At 44.7% G+C, this 19157-nt stretch overlaps 1 protein-coding gene across 4 annotated transcripts in view; it reads left to right on the forward strand.

The window, feature by feature from the left end:
- Positions 1-715: 715 nt before the first annotated feature.
- The window catches only part of SLC7A6 (solute carrier family 7 member 6), a 34120-nt gene continuing 15678 nt past the window's right edge, over positions 716-19157 (forward strand). The window contains exons 1-4 of one of the 4 annotated variants that reach the window (XM_082232351.1): positions 720-1014; positions 2481-2541; positions 5170-5322; positions 14823-15391. In XM_082232351.1, coding sequence (XP_082088477.1) covers positions 14845-15391 — 547 coding nt within the window. In that variant the 5' untranslated portion in view covers positions 720-1014; positions 2481-2541; positions 5170-5322; positions 14823-14844. Of the gene's footprint in view, positions 1069-2480; positions 2542-5169; positions 5323-14822; positions 15392-19157 lie in introns of all 4 variants that reach the window. The other 3 variants (XM_082232352.1, XM_082232350.1, XM_082232353.1) reach the window with 3 other exon arrangements.

A 19157-nucleotide genomic window follows, 5' to 3' on the forward strand; every position in this document is an offset into this window, starting at 1 on the left:
AGCCTGATGAGCCTGTTGACGACTCTTAACGACTGTAGTAGGTCTTACAGGAAAAGGCAAGGGGTGAGAAGGTGAAATTTAAATGTTGTTTTTCTCTTGTCCTTGTTTATCTCCTGTCTGGCAAGTTACTTGATTGGATTGCCTGGGGAGCCTGGCCATTCTTTTGTAGTGGTAAAATACTTATTTCCTGGGCCAGGTCACAGGCTCACACCTTATTCAAACAGACATATCCTTGAGACAATGGGGAGGCTTTTCCAGGTTAACCTTGCAGAGAAAGGATTTGGTCAGTTTAGGAATCAAAATGGTTCCAGGATGGTCTTCCTGTGTTGATCTATATATGTGCAGTTATGAACATTACCATATATCAGACTAAGACCATAAAATTCCTATCACAACCTCACTACAAACGGGCTGTTCCTCCTGTAGTTTGGGGTGTGCCCGTCTGTTTGCCCGCCTTATAACTTTCCTTCCACGTTTTATTAGGAACAAACCCTGCTGACCCCAATGGGGTCTGTTCCAAATCGTTTCACCTTTTCTTGTGTATATGTAAAAGCCCCCTACTCCCCCCACCAGTCGCCGCCGCCGCCTTGCTCCCCTTCTTCAACCCTTTCTCTCTCGTGGATTTGCGGTGGTGGTGTTGCTTTGTCGACCTGAGAAACCAGCGTAGCCCGCCGGGCCTTTCTGACCAGATCCTGCGAGAAGCTAAGAAGACGCCAGAGGGCGTCGGCGGTGGGAGGAGCCCCGTCCAGGCCGCCGCCTGCGCTGCTGCTACCACCAGCACCACCACCAGGGCGGCCTTCTTCAGGCGAGCGCCTCAGCCGCGGCGGGGCGGGGCCTTGGGCCGGCAGCCCAGCTCCTTCGCCGCCCTCGCTGAGGGGAAAACAAAACAAGGCGAGAGGCGGAGGAAGCTGCTCGGCTAGAGGTCGCCTGCGCGGGAGGCGGCAGCAGGCAGGCTGCCCGGCTTGCTGGCTGGCGTTCTCGCCTGAGCATCCCTCCGGCTCGGCGGGGCGTGAGGTGAGCGAGGCAGAGGAGGAGAAGCGAGGCTTAAAAGGGGAGCGAGAAGCCAAGGTGGGCTGGGCGCCCTCGAGGTGCTGCCGGGGGTCGGGATGGCGGTGCCTCTGGGATTCACCTCAGAGGCAGCGGGTGGGACGAGGCGGCGGCGGCGGAAGGAGACCGGCTTTTTCTGCTCTCTTTTTTCCTGCGCCTCTCGCTCGCTGCCTCCGACGTCCCGTTTCTCAGTGCAGGCGCCACAAAAGGTTTAATTTTATTTTATTTTGGGTGTCGGGGCAGCGCGAGGAGGGTGGCGGGTGGCTCAGGCCGGCCCTGCCATTAGGCAGCGGGTTTTGGGGTGTGTGTTTCGAATGCTGAATATTCAAATTGAATATTTATTATTATTATTATTATTATTATTATTATTATTATTATTATTATTATTTATTTTCTGATTGATGTTCTTATCTGCTGTTACCACCACCAGGAATAGGAGAGTCAGGGTTTTATGCCTGGGAACGTTTCTATGGGGCCAGCTAAAATGTTGCCAAATGGTGTGCAAGCTCCGAAGTCCTCTAGGTTTTTTCATCAGGCTTCCCTAGAAGGCAGACAAAAAACAAAATGGGGTGGGGACAGGAGAAAGAGAAAAACTTGGCTGTCAGGGGAAGGCATCATTTTTCTCTCTTCTGCACCGGCTAACATCTAAGCCCAGCCTTCGCCAACTTGGTGCCCTCCAAACATTTTGCTCAGGGCTGGTGGAAGTTGTAGTCCAAAACAACTGGAGGGCATGAGGTTGACAAAGGCTGATTTGACTTGAGGAAGAGTTCTGGACAACTTGGAAGCTTGCACACTTATTTTGTGATGTTTTGGTTAGCCTAATGTTTGTTTTAATTTTTGCAAGCCACCTAGAATCCCACTTCTGGGGAGAAAGGTGGGATATAAATAAATATAACAATAATTAATGCAGCTAATTTTTGTGTAAAATAACTTGAATAGTCTGCAGGTGCTGTACACCTTTACTGGGGTGGGGTACCATTTGGTCCTCTGTCCCAGACAGCAAGATGTCCTGGGCAGGCCCCTGTGAGGGGCTCTCATCCCCTGCCCCTAAACAATGCCCATGGACAACAGTTTAGGAATCCCTGCACTAGTGGAGACTGACACCTGCAGCTGAGGACCAAGGCACTTTGGGTTGGATGGATTGATGGCAGCTCCTGTTCCCTGTTGCAGCCAAGTCCACGTACAAGTGAATGGGAGTTTTTGTTTGCTTTCTTATCCACTTTTCACCATGAAGTACTAGGGCAATTAAAAAAATACAGTATTAAAATCAGTAAAAATGACTCATATTCAGAGGGAAAGGGTGGGAACTACCATTAGGGGTCCTCTCCGAGCTTAACATTTTAGAAGGTCTGAATAGAGTTTCCCCCATTCACTTGTATGGAACAGGGGATAAGGGGCTGCTGCCAAAGTAAATCTACTTTTCTTTATTTCAGATTTTGTATACCACTGTTTATGAAAAAGCCAGGAAAACAAACAACAAAATAGAGCAAAATAGTATGTAAAGCAAAACATCAGAATAATAATAATAATAATAATAATAATAATAATAATAATAATAATAATTTATTATTTATATGCCGCCCATCTGGCTGGGTTTCCCCAGCCACTCTGGGCGGCTTCCAACAAAAGATTAAAAATACATTAAAACATCATTCATTAAAAACTTTCCTATGTCTTCTAAACGTCAGATGGTTGTTTATTTCTTTGACATCTGATGGAAGGGCATTCCAAAAATAATATTCTACTCAATACTCTTCCACTCACTCAATACCTACACAAATTCCAAACCCTTTATTACACTTGTACTTACACAAACACACATTCACCCACACTTAAACACACAAAGAAACACACTTTCCCTCACTCTGATCAATTTCTGGTTGCAACAGTCCTCAGGATGCAATACAAAAGGACCATACTATATCACTGGCAGTCTAGCACTAAAATAAATGGGCACTAGGCTCTCTTTTACTTGGAGAGAATGAGGAAAAAGGAGAGATAGCTGTGGTGAAACAATTATCTTGTCTACTTTCCCAGGAAATATTCCTAAGCACCAGAGATTGTATCAATATATTTTGCTACCCTCAGGGTTAAAAAATAATGTTGCTGTTCACCATCTGTATGAAAGAGTGGGAGAGATGAGGTAAAGGTATAAGATGTAAGTTGTTTTGAAACATTTTATATATAAGTGACAAATGGATGAAATAAATACTACCACTACTACTAAAAGGGGACTGCAGCATGGAGGAAAGTACACAATCAACACCCATCCACACATATTACACTTTGTTGTCCTAGGAGCCTAGAAATGGGGGAGGAGGGATCATGTTCCCCCTTTCAGGATGATTGAAAATGGCTGTTTACCCATGCACAGTTGTGTGTGCATAGGCTTCCATGCATTCAAGAACCCTATGTGATGGCGGTAGCAGGTCACATGGGAAGCCTATGTGTACAAAAGTGTATGCATAAAGCCCCACCCCCATTTGTTGAAGTACTACTGATGACATGAATGACTGATGGGGCAGGACCAGGGGATGTGGTTCTGCTCCCTTTCGTTGTGTTTAATGTTACACATAGAGGGCATGTTTTCAAAGCCTGCAGCTTCATTGTCTTTGTTCTTTGTACTGATAGCAATGCTTTGCATCTTTTTAAAGGGATATCAACAACTGGAGTACCTTGAGTTAAATCTGCTTTTTTAAAAGATGCTACCTGACATACCAGGGGCGCGGGTGGCACTGTGGGTTAAACCACAGAGCCTAGGGCTTGCCGATCAGAAGGTTGGCGGTTCGAATCCCTGCAACAGTCCCTGATCCTGCTAACCTAGCAGTTTGAAAGCACAAAGTGCAAGTAGATAAATAGGTACCACTCCAGCAGGAAGGTAAACGGCGTTTCCATGCGCTGCTCTGGTTTGCCAGAAGCGACTTAGTCATTCTAGTCACATGACCCAGAAGCTGTACACCAGCTCCCTCGGCCAGTAAAGTGAGATGAGTGCTGCAACCCCAGAGTCGTCCGCGACTGGGCCCTTTACCTTTTACCTGACACACTACAATTGCCAGTTGGAAGGCAAGTGACTTGTGGAGAAGTGGCACCTATGGCACCTTTATTGAAGGCTATTCAAGGAATGGGGGCAAACTGGCCCACCACCCCTCAATCCATCTTAAGCTGGGAAACTAGTTGGTGCTGACCATGACCATAGAAACATATAGGATGGTGTATACATATTGCATTGGAATGGTTTTTAAGTATCTTGTTTTCAAGAACTTGCAGCCTGATTATAATTGTGTTTCACTGGAAAGTAGAGTCCATTGAAATCAGTAGGAAATATTTCTGAATAAAGTCACTTGAGTTTTGGGTATTAGTCTGACAGCACCCTGCAGATGCTCACAAATCAGGCACCTGATTCCTGTGCCAGAATTAAGTCTGTGTAATTAGTACTTTTCTTTCTTTTCCCCCTTCCCACTGTGCCATTCTGTCTCCTTGTGTATCTTAGGATACATTTACACTTCCCATTTTTATCTACATAGGAGTTCTGCTAATTTACACAGCACAGATTCATACTTCCTCTGTGATGATAACCAAACTTCTTTTGCTTTAGTTTGATAGTAGGAACGCGGGTGACACTGTGGTCTTAACCACTGAGGTTCTTGGGCTTGCCAATCGGAAGGTTGGCAGTTCAAATCAGCGCTATGGGGTGAGCTCCCGTTGCTCTGTCCCAGCTTTTTCCAACCTAGCAGTTTGAAAGCACACTAGTGCAAGTAGATAAATAGGTACCGCTGTGGTGGGAAGGTAAATGGCATTTCCGTGTGCTCTGGCTTCTGTCACAGTGTTCCATTGTGCCAGAAGCAGTTTAGTTATGCTGGCCACATAACCCAGAAAGCTGTCTGTGGAGAAATCCCGGCTCTCTCGGCCTGAAGCGAGATGAACGCTGCATCCTATAGTTGCCTTTGACTGGACTTAACCATCCAGGGGTCCTTTACCTTTACCTACCATAGTTTGGTAGTAGTTTCACTTATGCCAAACAATGCTATGAATATCCTGTACTCCTCTGCAGTGAATATTCAACACAGTCCTTATTTATTTTAGTCCACTTTATTGAGATCCTAATACTTGTATATTCTACAGAATATATGATGCTGATTCATGAGACAGAAGGAGAGAGCACTGTGACCAGCTACTGATTTCTGGGAAGGCAGTTTTTAAAAATGCTGGAATTGTTGATGCTGTCGTACAAAGTTTGTAACTAGTGTGCAAGCCGTTGTACAAGCCGTTCAATCAGTAAGTACAAAATAACTGACACAAAATTAGCATTGGAGATTTGTGTGTATGTTGTCATTGTAGTTCCTGCTATAAATCCACCATGAACTCTGTATTCAATTTTTTATTTTAGTTTTTAGTGTAAATAGCATTAATGGGCCTTCCCCCATCTTCCAATTTATTCATAAGTATTCAAAAACACCTAGAATTTGTAGGTTTCTCACTGCCCCCCCTATATTTCATTGTCATGTATAGTGACACCTTTAGTCTAAGAACACAAATTCTTTATGAATGTTTGCCAAACAGCAGCAAAACCATCTCTGAATTTGAGGGGTGGGTGGTTTCATGTTTGGGTTTGATTTCTATTGCTTATTGTTTATTAGGAATCCACTTTTCTGTTATTCTTATTGTTACTGTTATTACTGTTTATTAAATATGTATATCACCCTCCAACTGAAGATCACAGAGTGGTTCACAACATAAATATACAAAATGAGAGTGCAAATATATAATAAAAACAAGAATGAGAACAAAAAAAACCACTCCTACAAACACATTTAAAAGGATATAGAATGTTAATCAGCCAAAGCCCTGGTTAAATAGGAGCATTTTTGTCTGGCACCTATCAATATATCATGAAGGTGCCAGGTGAGCCTCCCTGGGGAAAGCATTCCGCAAATGAGGAGCCAAAGTACATTAGTTTGTACTTTGTGGTACAGTCTTTCTTGCAATTGACAATTTCTCTGTCTGTTTACCTGGGGGGCTGTTTCATACATATACAGTGGTACCTCGAGTTTCAAACTCCTCGGTTACAAATGCTTCAGGTTACAAACTCCGCTAACCTGGAAGAGTTACCTTGAGTTGAGAACTTTGCCCCAGGATGAGAACAGAAATTGTGTGCCGGCGGCGCAGTGGCAGCATGAGGCCCCATTAGCAAAAGCACGCTAATTAAGAACAGTTTCAGGTTAAGAACAGATCTCCGGAACGAATTAAGTTCGTAACTCATAAATGTCTCTGCCCCTATTTATTCAATTTCTTAATCAAAAAAGAATGAGAAGGACCATGAAAATTTCATCTCAGTTGTTAATTCTAGTTAATTCTAGCTGAAACCAAGCAAATGCAGTATATATACTGATTTTCAGGAGTTTTTCTGTAGACTCAACACAGTAACAATGTAAAGATGACTGAATCAGTGAAACTGACTGTCCAGAAAGTTACAGGCCTCTGGGCTGATGATAAATATTAGGGGATGATTAGCTGCTTGTGCTTAAAATGGTGCCCCTTCAGAGTTTGTGCGGCCCCACAAACCTCTGTGTGTGACAGAGCTCCTCAGACATGTCTGCTCTAGTCACTGTTAGAGTCCGACAGTGGCTGTTTGCGGAAACGCCTCCAACAAAGAAGTTCCTTAACGGAAACACGTCTCCTGGACTCACGACGTGACAGCTTCCGACGAAGCATGGGTCTCCCTGCAATTGCTTCTGACACCTCCCCACTATTTTCACTGGACGTGTCTCTCACCCCTTTCTCCCCCCTGCTTCCTGCCTGCGCTGCTGCATCTCTCTCAGTATCCCTGAGATCCTCCTCCAGAGACCCCGCGCTCCCCCTGCTGGTCCCTGCTTTGGCTGTTGAGTCTCTCCCAGTCTCTGGGAGCCCTATCACCTCCTTTCCCTCTGAGGTCAGTTCCCTGACATCCACCTCCCCTCCAGGGCCCCCTTCCCCCCCGCCCCCTCCCTCTCCTCTGGGCGGTGAGGAGCTGAAACCCCGAAACGAATCCTCTTCATCTTCCGACGTCTCGAACATCTCCCTCCATCGGTCTTTGTTCCGACTCGCTGAATCCTCCTCCACCTCGGAATCAGAGAACCCCTCCAACTCCTCTTCTTCGTCTGTGGTGGCGAAGTATTCCCTCCGGAACCTCGCCACTGGCTGGGGTTTTCGAGGGAATCTCTGATGAAAAGTTTCAATTAGAACCTCGTCATCTACATCCTCTGCTCTGACCCAGGTGTTTTCCGACTCCGGTTCCCCTTCCCACATTACCAAATACTCTACTTGCTCTCCTTTCCACCTGGAATCTAGGATCTCCGCTGCATGGTAGCTGTGTTCTTTTTCCTCCATCGCTGGTCCCCTATTGACCCTCCCCTCTCTGTCCCCTATATACGGTGACAGCAACGATCTGTGGAACACTGGGTGCAACTTCATGTGGTTCGGTAACCGGAGTCTGAAAGCCACTGGGTTGACCTGTTGCGTGACTTCAAATGGGCCCAGTCTTTTGGGTCTTAACTTCTTACAACCTCCTTTAAATGGTAACCCTTGGGTGGACAGCCACACCTGGTCTCCCACCCTAAGGCTTTCCCCTTCCCTTCTGGTTTTGTCTGCCTGCCTCTTATATTCCTCCTTCGCCCGGTTTAAATTAAGTTGGAGTTGGCGATGGATCGCTTCCATTTCTTCAACGAACTGTTCTGCTGCTGGAACGCTCCAGTTCTCCCCCTCCCCCCCTGGGAAGGCTCGGGGATGACACCCGTGATTGGCCAAAAAAGGGCTCATTCCCGTGGACACGTTCTCTGCATTGTTGTAAGCAAATTCTGCCAACGCCAGCTTCTCCACCCAATCATTCTCTCTGTCATTAACATAACACCTCAAATATTGCTGGAGGACACCATTAGCTCTTTCCGCCTGCCCGTTGGTTTCTGGATGACGGGCAGTAGAGAAATTAACCTCTACATGCAGTAAGCTCATGAGCTTCCTCCAGAACCTGGAAGTAAATTGTTTCCCTCGGTCCGAAACCACCCTCAAGGGGGCGCCATGCAACCTAAACACATTTTCCACAAACAATTTGGCGGTTTCTTCTGCTGTGACCGCATGTGAGCAGGCTATAAAGTGTGCCATCTTGGTTAACAGATCTACCACCACCATAATGGCTGTTTTCCCTTTGGACCTGGGCAAATCAGTCATAAAATCTATTGCCACTGCCTCCCACGGTCTTTCCGGCGTGGGTAGTGGTTCTAATAAACCTGCCGGTGCCCGCCTCTCCCCCTTGGCTCGTTGGCAACGGTCACACCCTCTCACATATTCACGCACATCTTCCCTGACCTTGGGCCACCAGAATTCCCTGGTAACCAGCCACATGGTTTTGTGTTGCCCAAAATGCCCTGCTGTGGGGTTATCGTGCAGTTGCTTGAGTACCTTTTCCCTCAATTCCCCTTCAGGTATGTATAACGCTCCCTTGTAGTACAACGCCCCATTTCTCTCCTCAAAACCCCCGGGTTTGTCTCCCTCCCTCCTAAGACTCCTGAGTTTGTCCTGGGCGTATACATCCTGCCCCGTTCCCTCTACCAGTTCCCTTTGCCCCACCAATGCCGCCCCACACACCCAGCGGTCCTCGGGAATGACATGGGTCTCTTCGGGTACACCCTCTCCCTCCAAATATTCAGGTTTGCGTGAGAGAGCGTCCGCCCTAACGTTCTCCGGGCCTGGTACGTAACAAATCTCAAAGTTAAATTTGGAGAACTCCTGGGCCCATCTCAACTGCCGTTGGTTGAGCACTCGCGCAGTTCTCCAATACTCTAGATTCTTATGGTCCGTGCACACTTGCACCTTCTGTTGTGCACCAATTAGTAGGTGCCTCCATCTCCGGAAGGCCTCATAAATTGCAAGAAGTTCCCGGTCGTACACCGTGTAGTTCCTCTCAGACTTGTTCAGCTTCCGCGAAAAGAAGGCACACGGTCGCCACTCCGACCCCTCCTTCCCCGGCTGCAGAAGAAGCACCGCCCCTATGGCTCGGTCCGACGCGTCTGTTTCGACCCTCAGCTTTTTTTGTAAATCCACATGTAGAAGTTGTTCGCCAGAGGCGAAGGCCCTTTTCAGTTCCTCAAACGCTCGCTCCGCCTCCCCCGTCCAAACAAACTTCTTTTTGCTGCTGAGACAGTCCGTGATGGGCGCCGTCAGGTGGGCGAAGTTGCGGATGAACTTACGATAAAAGTTTCCAAACCCTAGGAACCTCTGCACATCCTTCTTGGTCTTGGGTGTTTTCCATTCCAGCACCGCTTGAACCTTGCCGGGGTCCATGGCCAACCCTTTGTCTGACAAGCGGTACCCCAGGAATTCCACCTCCTTGGTATGAAACTGACACTTCTCCAGTTTCACCCACAGTCGGTTGGCTTGCAGCCTGCTCAACACTTCTCTGACGTCTCTCACATGTTGCTCCTCATTCTCCGAATACACCAACACGTCATCTAAGAAGGCCACGCAATTCTTGTAGAGCAAAGGCCCCAGTACGTGGTTCATGAAAGCTTGAAAACACGCGGAGCCTGTTTGTAATCCAAAAGGCATAACTAAGTATTCAAATGCCCCCAAAGGGGTGAACATGGTGGTCTTCCATTCATCCCCTTTCCTTATACGTATCAGGTTGTACGCCCCCCTTAGGTCCAGCTTTGTAAAAATCTTTCCCTTCCGCACCCTGGTCAAAATATCATCAATCCTGGGCATAGGAAAAGCCGCCGGCTCTGTCACTGCATTTAAGGCCCGAAAGTCACATACCAGCCTCGGCTTGTCCGTGTTTTTTTTGTCCACAAAAAACACTGGGCTACCCCCCGCTGCCTTGGACTCTCTGATGAAGCCCCTCTTCAGGTTCTTGTCAATGAACGCTCGCAATTCCTGCATTTCCCTGTCTGACATGGCATACAACTTGCCTACAGGAAGCTGTGCTCCAGGGAGTAAATTGATCTGGCAATCAAAGGGTCTATGCGGAGGTAGTTGGTCAGCTTCCTTCTCGCTGAACACGTCGCTGAGATCAGCATACTGTGGTGGCACCTTCCCCTTCTCCACTACTTCAGTCCCTGCCAGGGTGGCTTGGGCCCCTGCTGACCCCTTTTCCCCCCTGCAGTGTTCTAAGCAATGTGCGGAACCGAAGGAAACCACTCTTTGATGCCAGCCCACCAGCGGATCATGTAGGGCTAGCCAGCTCATTCCCAAAATAATGGGAGCACCTCCCAAGGTGGCCACATTAAACGCTATCAGTTCTGTGTGCCTTGCCACCCTCATTATCATTGGGATGGTCTGCAAGCTGACTCCTCCTCCCAACAGTTCCCTGCCATCGATCGTGGTCACCTGCAGGGGGTTGCTTAAAGGGATAGTCTGTATCTGGTGTTCAGCAGCAAACTCCTTGCTCATAAAATTGCAGGAGCTGCCTGAGTCCAACAGTGCCTTTATTTTTAGGGGGTGTCCATTTTGCAGCTCTAGCGACACTTCAATCACTAGAGCCGGTCGAGGAGCTTCTGGCACTGGCACTTGGGGAAGGGGCACTTTCACTGCTCTTTGGCCTGGCTGCAGTGCCCTGATGGCAACCAGGCGTTGGCTTTTACCTGCTCCGTTTCTCCCTGTTCTTCCCCCTCAACAGTTCCCACCATCCCTTGCCATTCCTTCCTCTGGGGGCAGACTCTGGCAAAGTGGCCTGGCTGTTGGCAGAGATAGCATTTCCGGGCTCCCTTTCCCTCCTTCTTCGCCCCCTCACTGGGCTTTGAAACTGCGCGCGCGCGGGCTGTTCCGATTTCCATCGGCTCTGCCGGCGGGAAAGCTGGCTCAGGAAAGTCTGGAATGCGTAACTCCTTCCAACGTTCCCCTCTCCCTTCCCGCCTCTCCAAGGCTCTTGCCTCCTGGCGCGCTCCAATGGTCAGCGCAGATTTGGTCAGCTGATCCATAGACACCGCCCTGGGGCTCCTGGCCAGCTCGTCTTTCACAGCTGAAGAAAGACCTTCTTCAAATAGCATCTGAATGGGTGCTGCCGATAAATCCCACCCCAATCTGTGAATCAGCATGGTAAATTCAGTCCAGTACTCACGGACAGATCTGCTTCCCTGCTTGCAAGCCATTAACTGTCTGCGCACCGCCCCTTCCTCAACGTCGCTGGAAAACATGATATCCATTGCACGAAAAAATTTCATAGTGTCCTTTAGGATATCGTTGTGCGTTGCCATCAGGGGTCGAACCCAGTCTCGCGCGCCCTTCTCAAGATGCCCAATTACAAAAGCAACTCGAGATTCCTCATCAGGGAACTCATCAAACTGGACATTCAGGGCATATTGCATTTCAGTCCTAAAGGCATGGTAATCCTTGGGGTCCCCCCCAAACTTCTGCACCAATCCTGGTACCTTTCTGGGGAACTGAGTGGTTCTCCCCTTCTTGTCTGCATCTTGAGCCCTCCTCTCCTCGAGCCTCGCCGTCTGCAGCGCCAGTTGGACCTCCAATGCTCGGCATCTTTCTTCCAAGCTTGGATCAGCTCCTCCCCCTGCTCCGGCTGGGTCGCTCATGATGCTTTCTCCTGCACAGGCAGCGTACAGAGACTGTCGGACTGCTATTAGGGGATGATTAGCTGCTTGTGCTTAAAATGGTGCCCCTTCAGAGTTTGTGCGGCCCCACAAACCTCTGTGTGTGACAGAGCTCCTCAGACATGTCTGCTCTAGTCACTGTTAGAGTCCGACAGTGGCTGTTTGCGGAAACGCCTCCAACAAAGAAGTTCCTTAACGGAAACACGTCTCCTGGACTCACGACGTGACAGCTTCCGACGAAGCATGGGTCTCCCTGCAATTGCTTCTGACACCTCCCCACTATTTTCACTGGACGTGTCTCTCACCCCTTTCTCCCCCCTGCTTCCTGCCTGCGCTGCTGCATCTCTCTCAGTATCCCTGAGATCCTCCTCCAGAGACCCCGCGCTCCCCCTGCTGGTCCCTGCTTTGGCTGTTGAGTCTCTCCCAGTCTCTGGGAGCCCTATCACCTCCTTTCCCTCTGAGGTCAGTTCCCTGACAATAAAGTACAGCTATTGTTTGGTGTAGAAGTATTGCTCTTAATATTTTATTATGATTACGATATTAGGAGCAAGCTGTGGGATTGTGTATTTCATCCCTCTATGGCACTTACTCATTTCACGCTTCCTCTCATAGCTTTAACCATGGTCAAGGATTTATGCTTATACTGATCTTGGGCATGGTCAGTGCTAACCCATGCACCCATTGTAGTCAGGGTTTGGAAAGCCTATTCAAGAGAGAACATGGTTAGAGGATGCATGGCTAATGCTGGTGCAGACATAGGCTGTCTGAGGAATGGCGAGAGCAATTTGTATGCATGAAAAGAGGGTGTGCATGATACAATAGCCTGCTCTCAAAACGTTGACAGTCAGGAACATTACAACTGTGTCCCCTGAAAGAGTTTTTGGTGTGTTTTTTAAGAGAAACAATAATGTGATGGTATTCATGATGTTGAGATAGAATAAATTGGGAAAGAGTATCAATTCAGCTGCAGACAGCAGAAGTATCACTGAGAATAGTACTGCCTTCTGTTGTTTCAAAGGGAAATGCATTCTAGTGTGGTTTTCCTTTCACAAGAGGAGCTCAGGTTACTTATGTGACACCGACCGCTAAAAATAACAATAGGTTTATTTGTGAAGCGGTGGTGTTTGTTAGACTTAACATAGTCAATTTTTTAACAACTGGTTTGATCAGATATGATGCAACGCCAGTTAAACTAAAGCCAGAAATTTCCCCCCTCCCCAGTGTATGAAAGAGTTTGTCTCTTACAGCATTGAACTTCCAGCTGGTAAGTGGAAAGTCCCAAGTGGATCACAGCCTTATCAGGAGTGGTCACCTTTTTGTGTTTAAGATCTGTTTAAAGAGTAGGTGAAAGAAAAGGGAGAAAGAGATAGTAGAACAGAAACAACTGGTAACTTGTCCCCAGCCCCAAAGTAAGTCTTGTATGTGTGTCCTATATCTAAAAAGGTTGACTATTGCTTCCGGATATGATATTACACTTTCTATGGTTTTTATTTTTTAGGAATATTCTATTCATTATTTATGTATTTGTTTTATTAGTTGCCTAACATAAAAATAATTTCTAGGTGACTTACAAAGAGAATAAAAATAAAGAGTTCTAAACCTAGCAACCATTAGTACAGTAATAAAACAACAACCTCAAGAACCAAATGAACAGAATATGGTCCATGATAACCCATCACAATCTACCAGATGCCTAACAAATGTTCCTTAATTAACCTGTGCTATGATTATAAGCAGAAATGTCTGATTTTCTAGACAGTGCATTAATTCAGAGAATGAATGACTAATTGGATGATTTTACTGATGGATGTCTGGAATGTGATGAAAGCCAAGCTTGATATGAAGAGGGCTTGTGCTTGGTGGATGGTGCTCTAAAAATGCAAAAGGACATTCCTAATGTAAGTTAAATATAACAAATGGGCTGTGTGTACATATTTGTCCTTCCTTATTGTAAAGCATATCAACTCCGGAGGTATGGTCCGATAAATACTTATCCCTTCTGGATTTTGTGTTGTCTATGCTGACTGGTTGTGACCTCAATTAGTATGCTTCCTAAGTGGGGCCTATTTGGAGATGACATTTTTCTGCACTGAGATAATTTCAATGTCAGAAGACATTATGTGTAAAGTGGCCTTATTTTTGAAGTTTCTGTAGCTGAACATATAAAGCTGCCTTTACATGCTCTACCCAACCCAGTATGGGGTTGTTGCCAATGCCAGTCCTACTCTGAGTAGAGGCTTGAAAATCAATGGCCATGACTAAGTTGATCCATTAATTTTGATGGGTCTACTGTGAGTAAAACTTAGATACAACCCATGGACTATTTATGTTTGCTGGCGGTGGCTTTCCAAGGTCTTAGACAATAACTTTTACATCCTTACAATTTGAGATTCCATAACTGGATATCCTGGGGGTGGAACCCGGGATCTTGGTAAAACAATGCATCTCTAGCATTGAACTATGGTCTCTCCTCAAAGCTAAAGTGCCTCTGGAGCACAATTTCTGTTCTCATCCTGAAGCAAAGTTCTTAACCAGAGGTACTATTTCTCTGTTAGCGGAGTCTGTAACCTGAAGCGAGGTACCACTGTAGTTATAATAATACAGCAAGCAGTAAATGAATTTTAAATGAATAATTATAGCAATAGGCACTTGTGACATTACTTTAATACAGCCTTGCAAGTAAGTCCACAAAGGTTACTAGCTTGTCTGCCCAGACACATACCTTTTGAGATGGTTTGGAAGGGGGAAAAGACTGAACTATTTTCCAGCATACTAAAACTTTCCTGTCTTGTTGGAGGCAATTCTTGCCCACTACAGACAAGGCATGTGGCTATTTACAGGCTTGCTTTAAGACTCAATTTTGTGCTGGCTTTGGAATGAAACTTTTAATGAGTAATTACCAGAGATCTGCTACAAAGACACTTGTGTAATGTGTGCTGTACTTACTGTGATGAAGCATTTTAAGACTTTATAGTTTAAAATTGGTTTTGAGCAGTAGCCCTGTAATAAATGCTTCAATGCTGCTTTTTGGTTATATGACTAATTGTATCCCACCTTTCACACTATAAATCAAAAATGCCTCAGGTTTGTTTTGCTTTGTTTGTTTGTTTGTTTATAGCGCTTATACATTACTCAATAGCCAATAGAGCTCTCAAAAAGTTAATTGCTAGTATTTAATTATATCTTTCTCTTTTGTTGTAGTTTGGGGTTGGCGTTGCAGTGGATGCATGCGAACATCATGATGGAAGAGAGAGAGAATTTTTCACCTCTGAATTCACTGACTGAATATTACCCAATTAAGGAAGCAGACAAAATAGATCGAAGTGGCAATACTCAAATAAATGAAGGAAACCAAGGAACAATGCAGCTGAAAAAGGAAATCTCTCTTCTTAATGGGATTAGCCTAATAGTAGGAAACATGATTGGTTCAGGTATCTTTGTTTCCCCCAAAGGAGTACTCAACTACAGTACATCTTATGGATTGTCACTAGTAATTTGGGCAATTGGTGGGATTTTTTCAGTATTTGGAGCTCTGTGTTATGCTGAACTTGGAACCACTATCACTAAATCAGGAGCTAGTTATGCATACATATTGGAGGCCTTTGGAAGCTTCATTGCCTTTATACGACTGTGGACTTCACTATTGATCATTGAGCCAACCAGCCAGGCAATTATTGCAATAACATTTGCCAACTATATCGTGCAGCCTGTCTTCCCTTCCTGTCAACCTCCTTACATCGCTTGCCGAATTATTGCAGCAGCTTGTATATGTAAGTATTTTATTAACAAAAGTGCTGCCTTGATGTAGGCTTGGGAAAGAAAGGAGTCCATCTAGGCATCAGTTGCAATGATTCAACAGTCAAATATGCTTCCAAAACAGTTAAATTAGTTATGGCAAGATTAATGACAGAAGGAGCAGGGTTGAATTTGTCCCACTGTTTGCCCTGAATGGAGTCAAGCTTTTGTGAGCATTCCAGTTGAAAACCTGCAGAAGGGTAGAAGGTAGTTGCATAGAGCTCACCTCTACCTTCTCTCCTTCCTGTCCCCTCAAATTCAAATGTTAAATTTGGCTAGAGGAAAGCAGCAGGCACTCCCAAGGGCCCTGATCTATTCCTAACAGGGGCTGAAGCTACCTATCCTGGAATCTCTGGTATGAAACTGCTACACATAGGACTGAGCTACATTAGTAAACAAAAAGTGTTTTATATGTGACTCCAGATGGCGCTGTGGGGTTCTGTGTTTCACCAGTGTGATTTCCCATGTTGAGGTTTACAACATGTTTTCCTGAAACACTATTTTGATGTGTCTGGATCCAGTCATAGTGTCAATTTCCCACTATGGATTCTGGGACTATTTCCTGTTAGGAACAGATGCTGCATGAAGGTTGCAAGCAGGACTGTACTTGTCTGAAGACCACTTGAATGCTTGAGATATCCTTAGTCTTGAGTAGCCAGAAATAGAAGCAATTAAGTCTTGAGCTGTAGGCAGAAAATCTTCTAGCATTCCTAGGATTAGGATTTTCTTAGAGGAACCAACAAGGGCCAGTATATTATTTCCAACTTTGGCCAGCTCTTTGTGTTTCTGGGAATTAGGACATGAATTGGGACATGAAGAAGACAGTGATTCCCTGTTTATCACCAACATCTGCTATGTGGAGAATTTTTTTATTATTATTTTTAATTTTGGGGGGGAATAGGAGTCTTCCATTTAGTTTTTTAATGGTTAGGAGGAATCAATTTTTTTAAAAAATCTAGGTTCAGATCTTGAAATCCATATTTTCCCTGAACAACCATGCATACTAACTGGTTGCTATAACAGTGAGAACATTATTTAGTTTGCAACTAAATATAGCCTTTTACAACCTAGGAGCATAAGCCAGAACCTTTGGCCATGCAGCCCACATGTCTCTTGCACTGCAAAATTTTGTCTGCTTAAGATATAACAGGCAGATTTTTGTTTGGCTCTCTCTGTACATATGCAAGGAGATTAGGCAAGATTACTTACTTGAAGGCTAAGACTGCAAACCTGGCACACTTACTGGAAGTAACTTATTGAAAGTGCTATGCACATTCACTGAATATGTATAGGAGGAGACTAAGGAACTTTCCAGAAGCATTGGATAATTGTTAGCAGGAAAAACAGTTAGTAGGCAAAACAGGTAGATATCCATGCACGTTGACAAGAGTTGTAAATATTCAAAATTTGTAACATCTTTTAGAATGCAGGTGAGAGGCAATAAAGTAGAAATGCAAAATTATTCATATGAGCTTAGTGGACAATTGTAGTAAGATACAGGAAAACATCTTTTACATTCTGATATTTGAAATGATTTGCTAGTTCTTGGGCCTTATAGAAAGCTCACAGTAATAAACAGGATACATTACTTATTGTCAAGGTCGCCAGCCTTCTTGGACCAGGAGGCACAACATGGTTGTTATGGGGGGCATAGCATAATACAACATGGCACCACAACACAAGATTAGAGAAAGTACTATCATGGTGATTGTATTTCCATTTGAGAAAGAAATTAACCTGTTGAATTTCTGCCCGGAAAATAAGATAGAAGCAGGAAAAGTGCACTGAAGAGGAGGGGAAAACAGCAGCTCTTTAAGACCCTAAGGATTCCTATTACCTGGTGTCCAAACAACTCACTCATTGGCCATAGAACTGTCTTCACTCATTGGCTATAAATTCCGCATTTCACAGAAATCACTTATAAGGGGATCTGTACATTTTGGTCCATACCTTTGTTTGTAGGAGGACTTTAGACTTTTTTAAAGTCTTTTTTTCAGAGTCTGGGGTCCCTGCCTGGGTTCACCAGTGAAGGCCTTTGTTGGCACCATGGTCCTTGTAGCCGCTTGGTTGGTGACCCCTGGCTTATTGTGTTTGTTACTATACTTGAGATCTTTCATTATTTTCTCTTACGAAGAGAATAAGCTTTTAACTCTGCGCTGATCTGGATTCATTTCTATAGGCTGTAAAACCTTATTTAGGCTTTAATCCAAATGCATGAGGACACAAACTGTGTAGGGGTGCATGCACCATCCAGATGTGTACTGCCCACTGCACTCCACTCCCGACTTTCACGTTGAATGTATGACAGTCTGAGGATGCACATTTGGCTGAATACACTTAGAATCACCCTTCATATCTTTCTGTTGAATGCACAATGGTTGGGAGTAGAGGGTGTGGCACCACACTCCCTGCACAGTTTGTCCTCTCCTTCTTTGGCTGAATGCTTCACTGGGACTTCAGTGTAGACTTAGCATGTTTGTCTGGTTGTTTAAGATCTGAAGCTGATAACCATATAACAAAATCAGAAACTATGGTTAAAGCAATACTTCAGCATTTTGTTTGAGTAGAGCTGTGAAGGGTGTGCACAGACAAAAGGCTTACACATATCTTGACTTGTTAAGACAAGCTACAATCATCCAAATATGGCTATTATTGTTCCATTATTTTCTTGCTCCCCATTTGTGACTTGATTAGATTAACTAAATTCAAAAGTTGTGAATTTCCGCATTTTATTTGTTATTACCCTTACTGTCCTGATGTATTTTCTGTTTCTTCATTTGGAGTTCTTTGAATTGGGGCAGCATTAAAAGCTACTTTTTAAGTGGCTGAAATTCAGTGAAACTGGTTTGTCTTTTTTGAGCTTTCTGGGGAACTACACAGTCTGTCAACCTTTTCCTGGCAATTAGGATTTGAGTGGTTTTACCACTCTGGCTAGAATTAGTGTGGGGCTGAGAAGCACAGATTGGAATGATATATTATTATTATTTGTAAATGAACCCAGGATAGGAAAACATGCGCATAACTCTGGTTGGTGTGGTGGTTTTTTACTCACAAGAAGTCATGAAAACATTCTCTCCCCAAGTCAGTGGAAACAGTGATGTGTTAGAATATTGACACGATTAAAATAGTCTTTATTTCAGGATACACTCTTTGCCTTGATCTGTGATCTCAGGGACTAGGAAGGAAAATGCAGTTGTGGATACTAAGTTGCGTAAAAACCAATAAATAAATACTCTTCTGCTATACTGAGACAGAGAGATTTCATCATACTGTTGTTTACTGAGTAGTTTCATAAGTACTTTGTGTTGTCATAAGATACTCCCTGTGTATCTAGGCTGGCTTGTCAAATAGAAACAACTTGAGTTGTAGGGCATGGTAATAAGTTGAGTAGCCTTTAGAAATGTTACTAGAAGTATCCTTTTCAATTTCAGCTTCTCATAATCTAGAAGTAAACCTGCCTCCTTTTAGTCAATCTCTTCCCATTTCATTGAGCAGTTCAGGACTTGCTGAAAAAAGATGAGAAATTCAGCCATTTTTTCCTGCAGTTTGTTTATAAGCAATTTTTACATTTTTGTGATGGCTGAAAATGTTTTTATTGCTTTCTATTTTTCTGAAATAATCAAGAATATGAGAATTAAGGCATTTCAAATGGTTAAAGGGAAAGGAGCATTTAATTTTGCATTGCCTTTTGCATTGCTTTTTGCTTCTTCATTTCTTAGCAAATGTTTTTTAAATGCCATC

The sequence above is a fragment of the Podarcis vaucheri genome (genome assembly GCF_965113315.1).
Source record: "Podarcis vaucheri genome assembly, chromosome: 7".
Taxonomy (NCBI): domain Eukaryota; kingdom Metazoa; phylum Chordata; class Lepidosauria; order Squamata; family Lacertidae; genus Podarcis; species Podarcis vaucheri.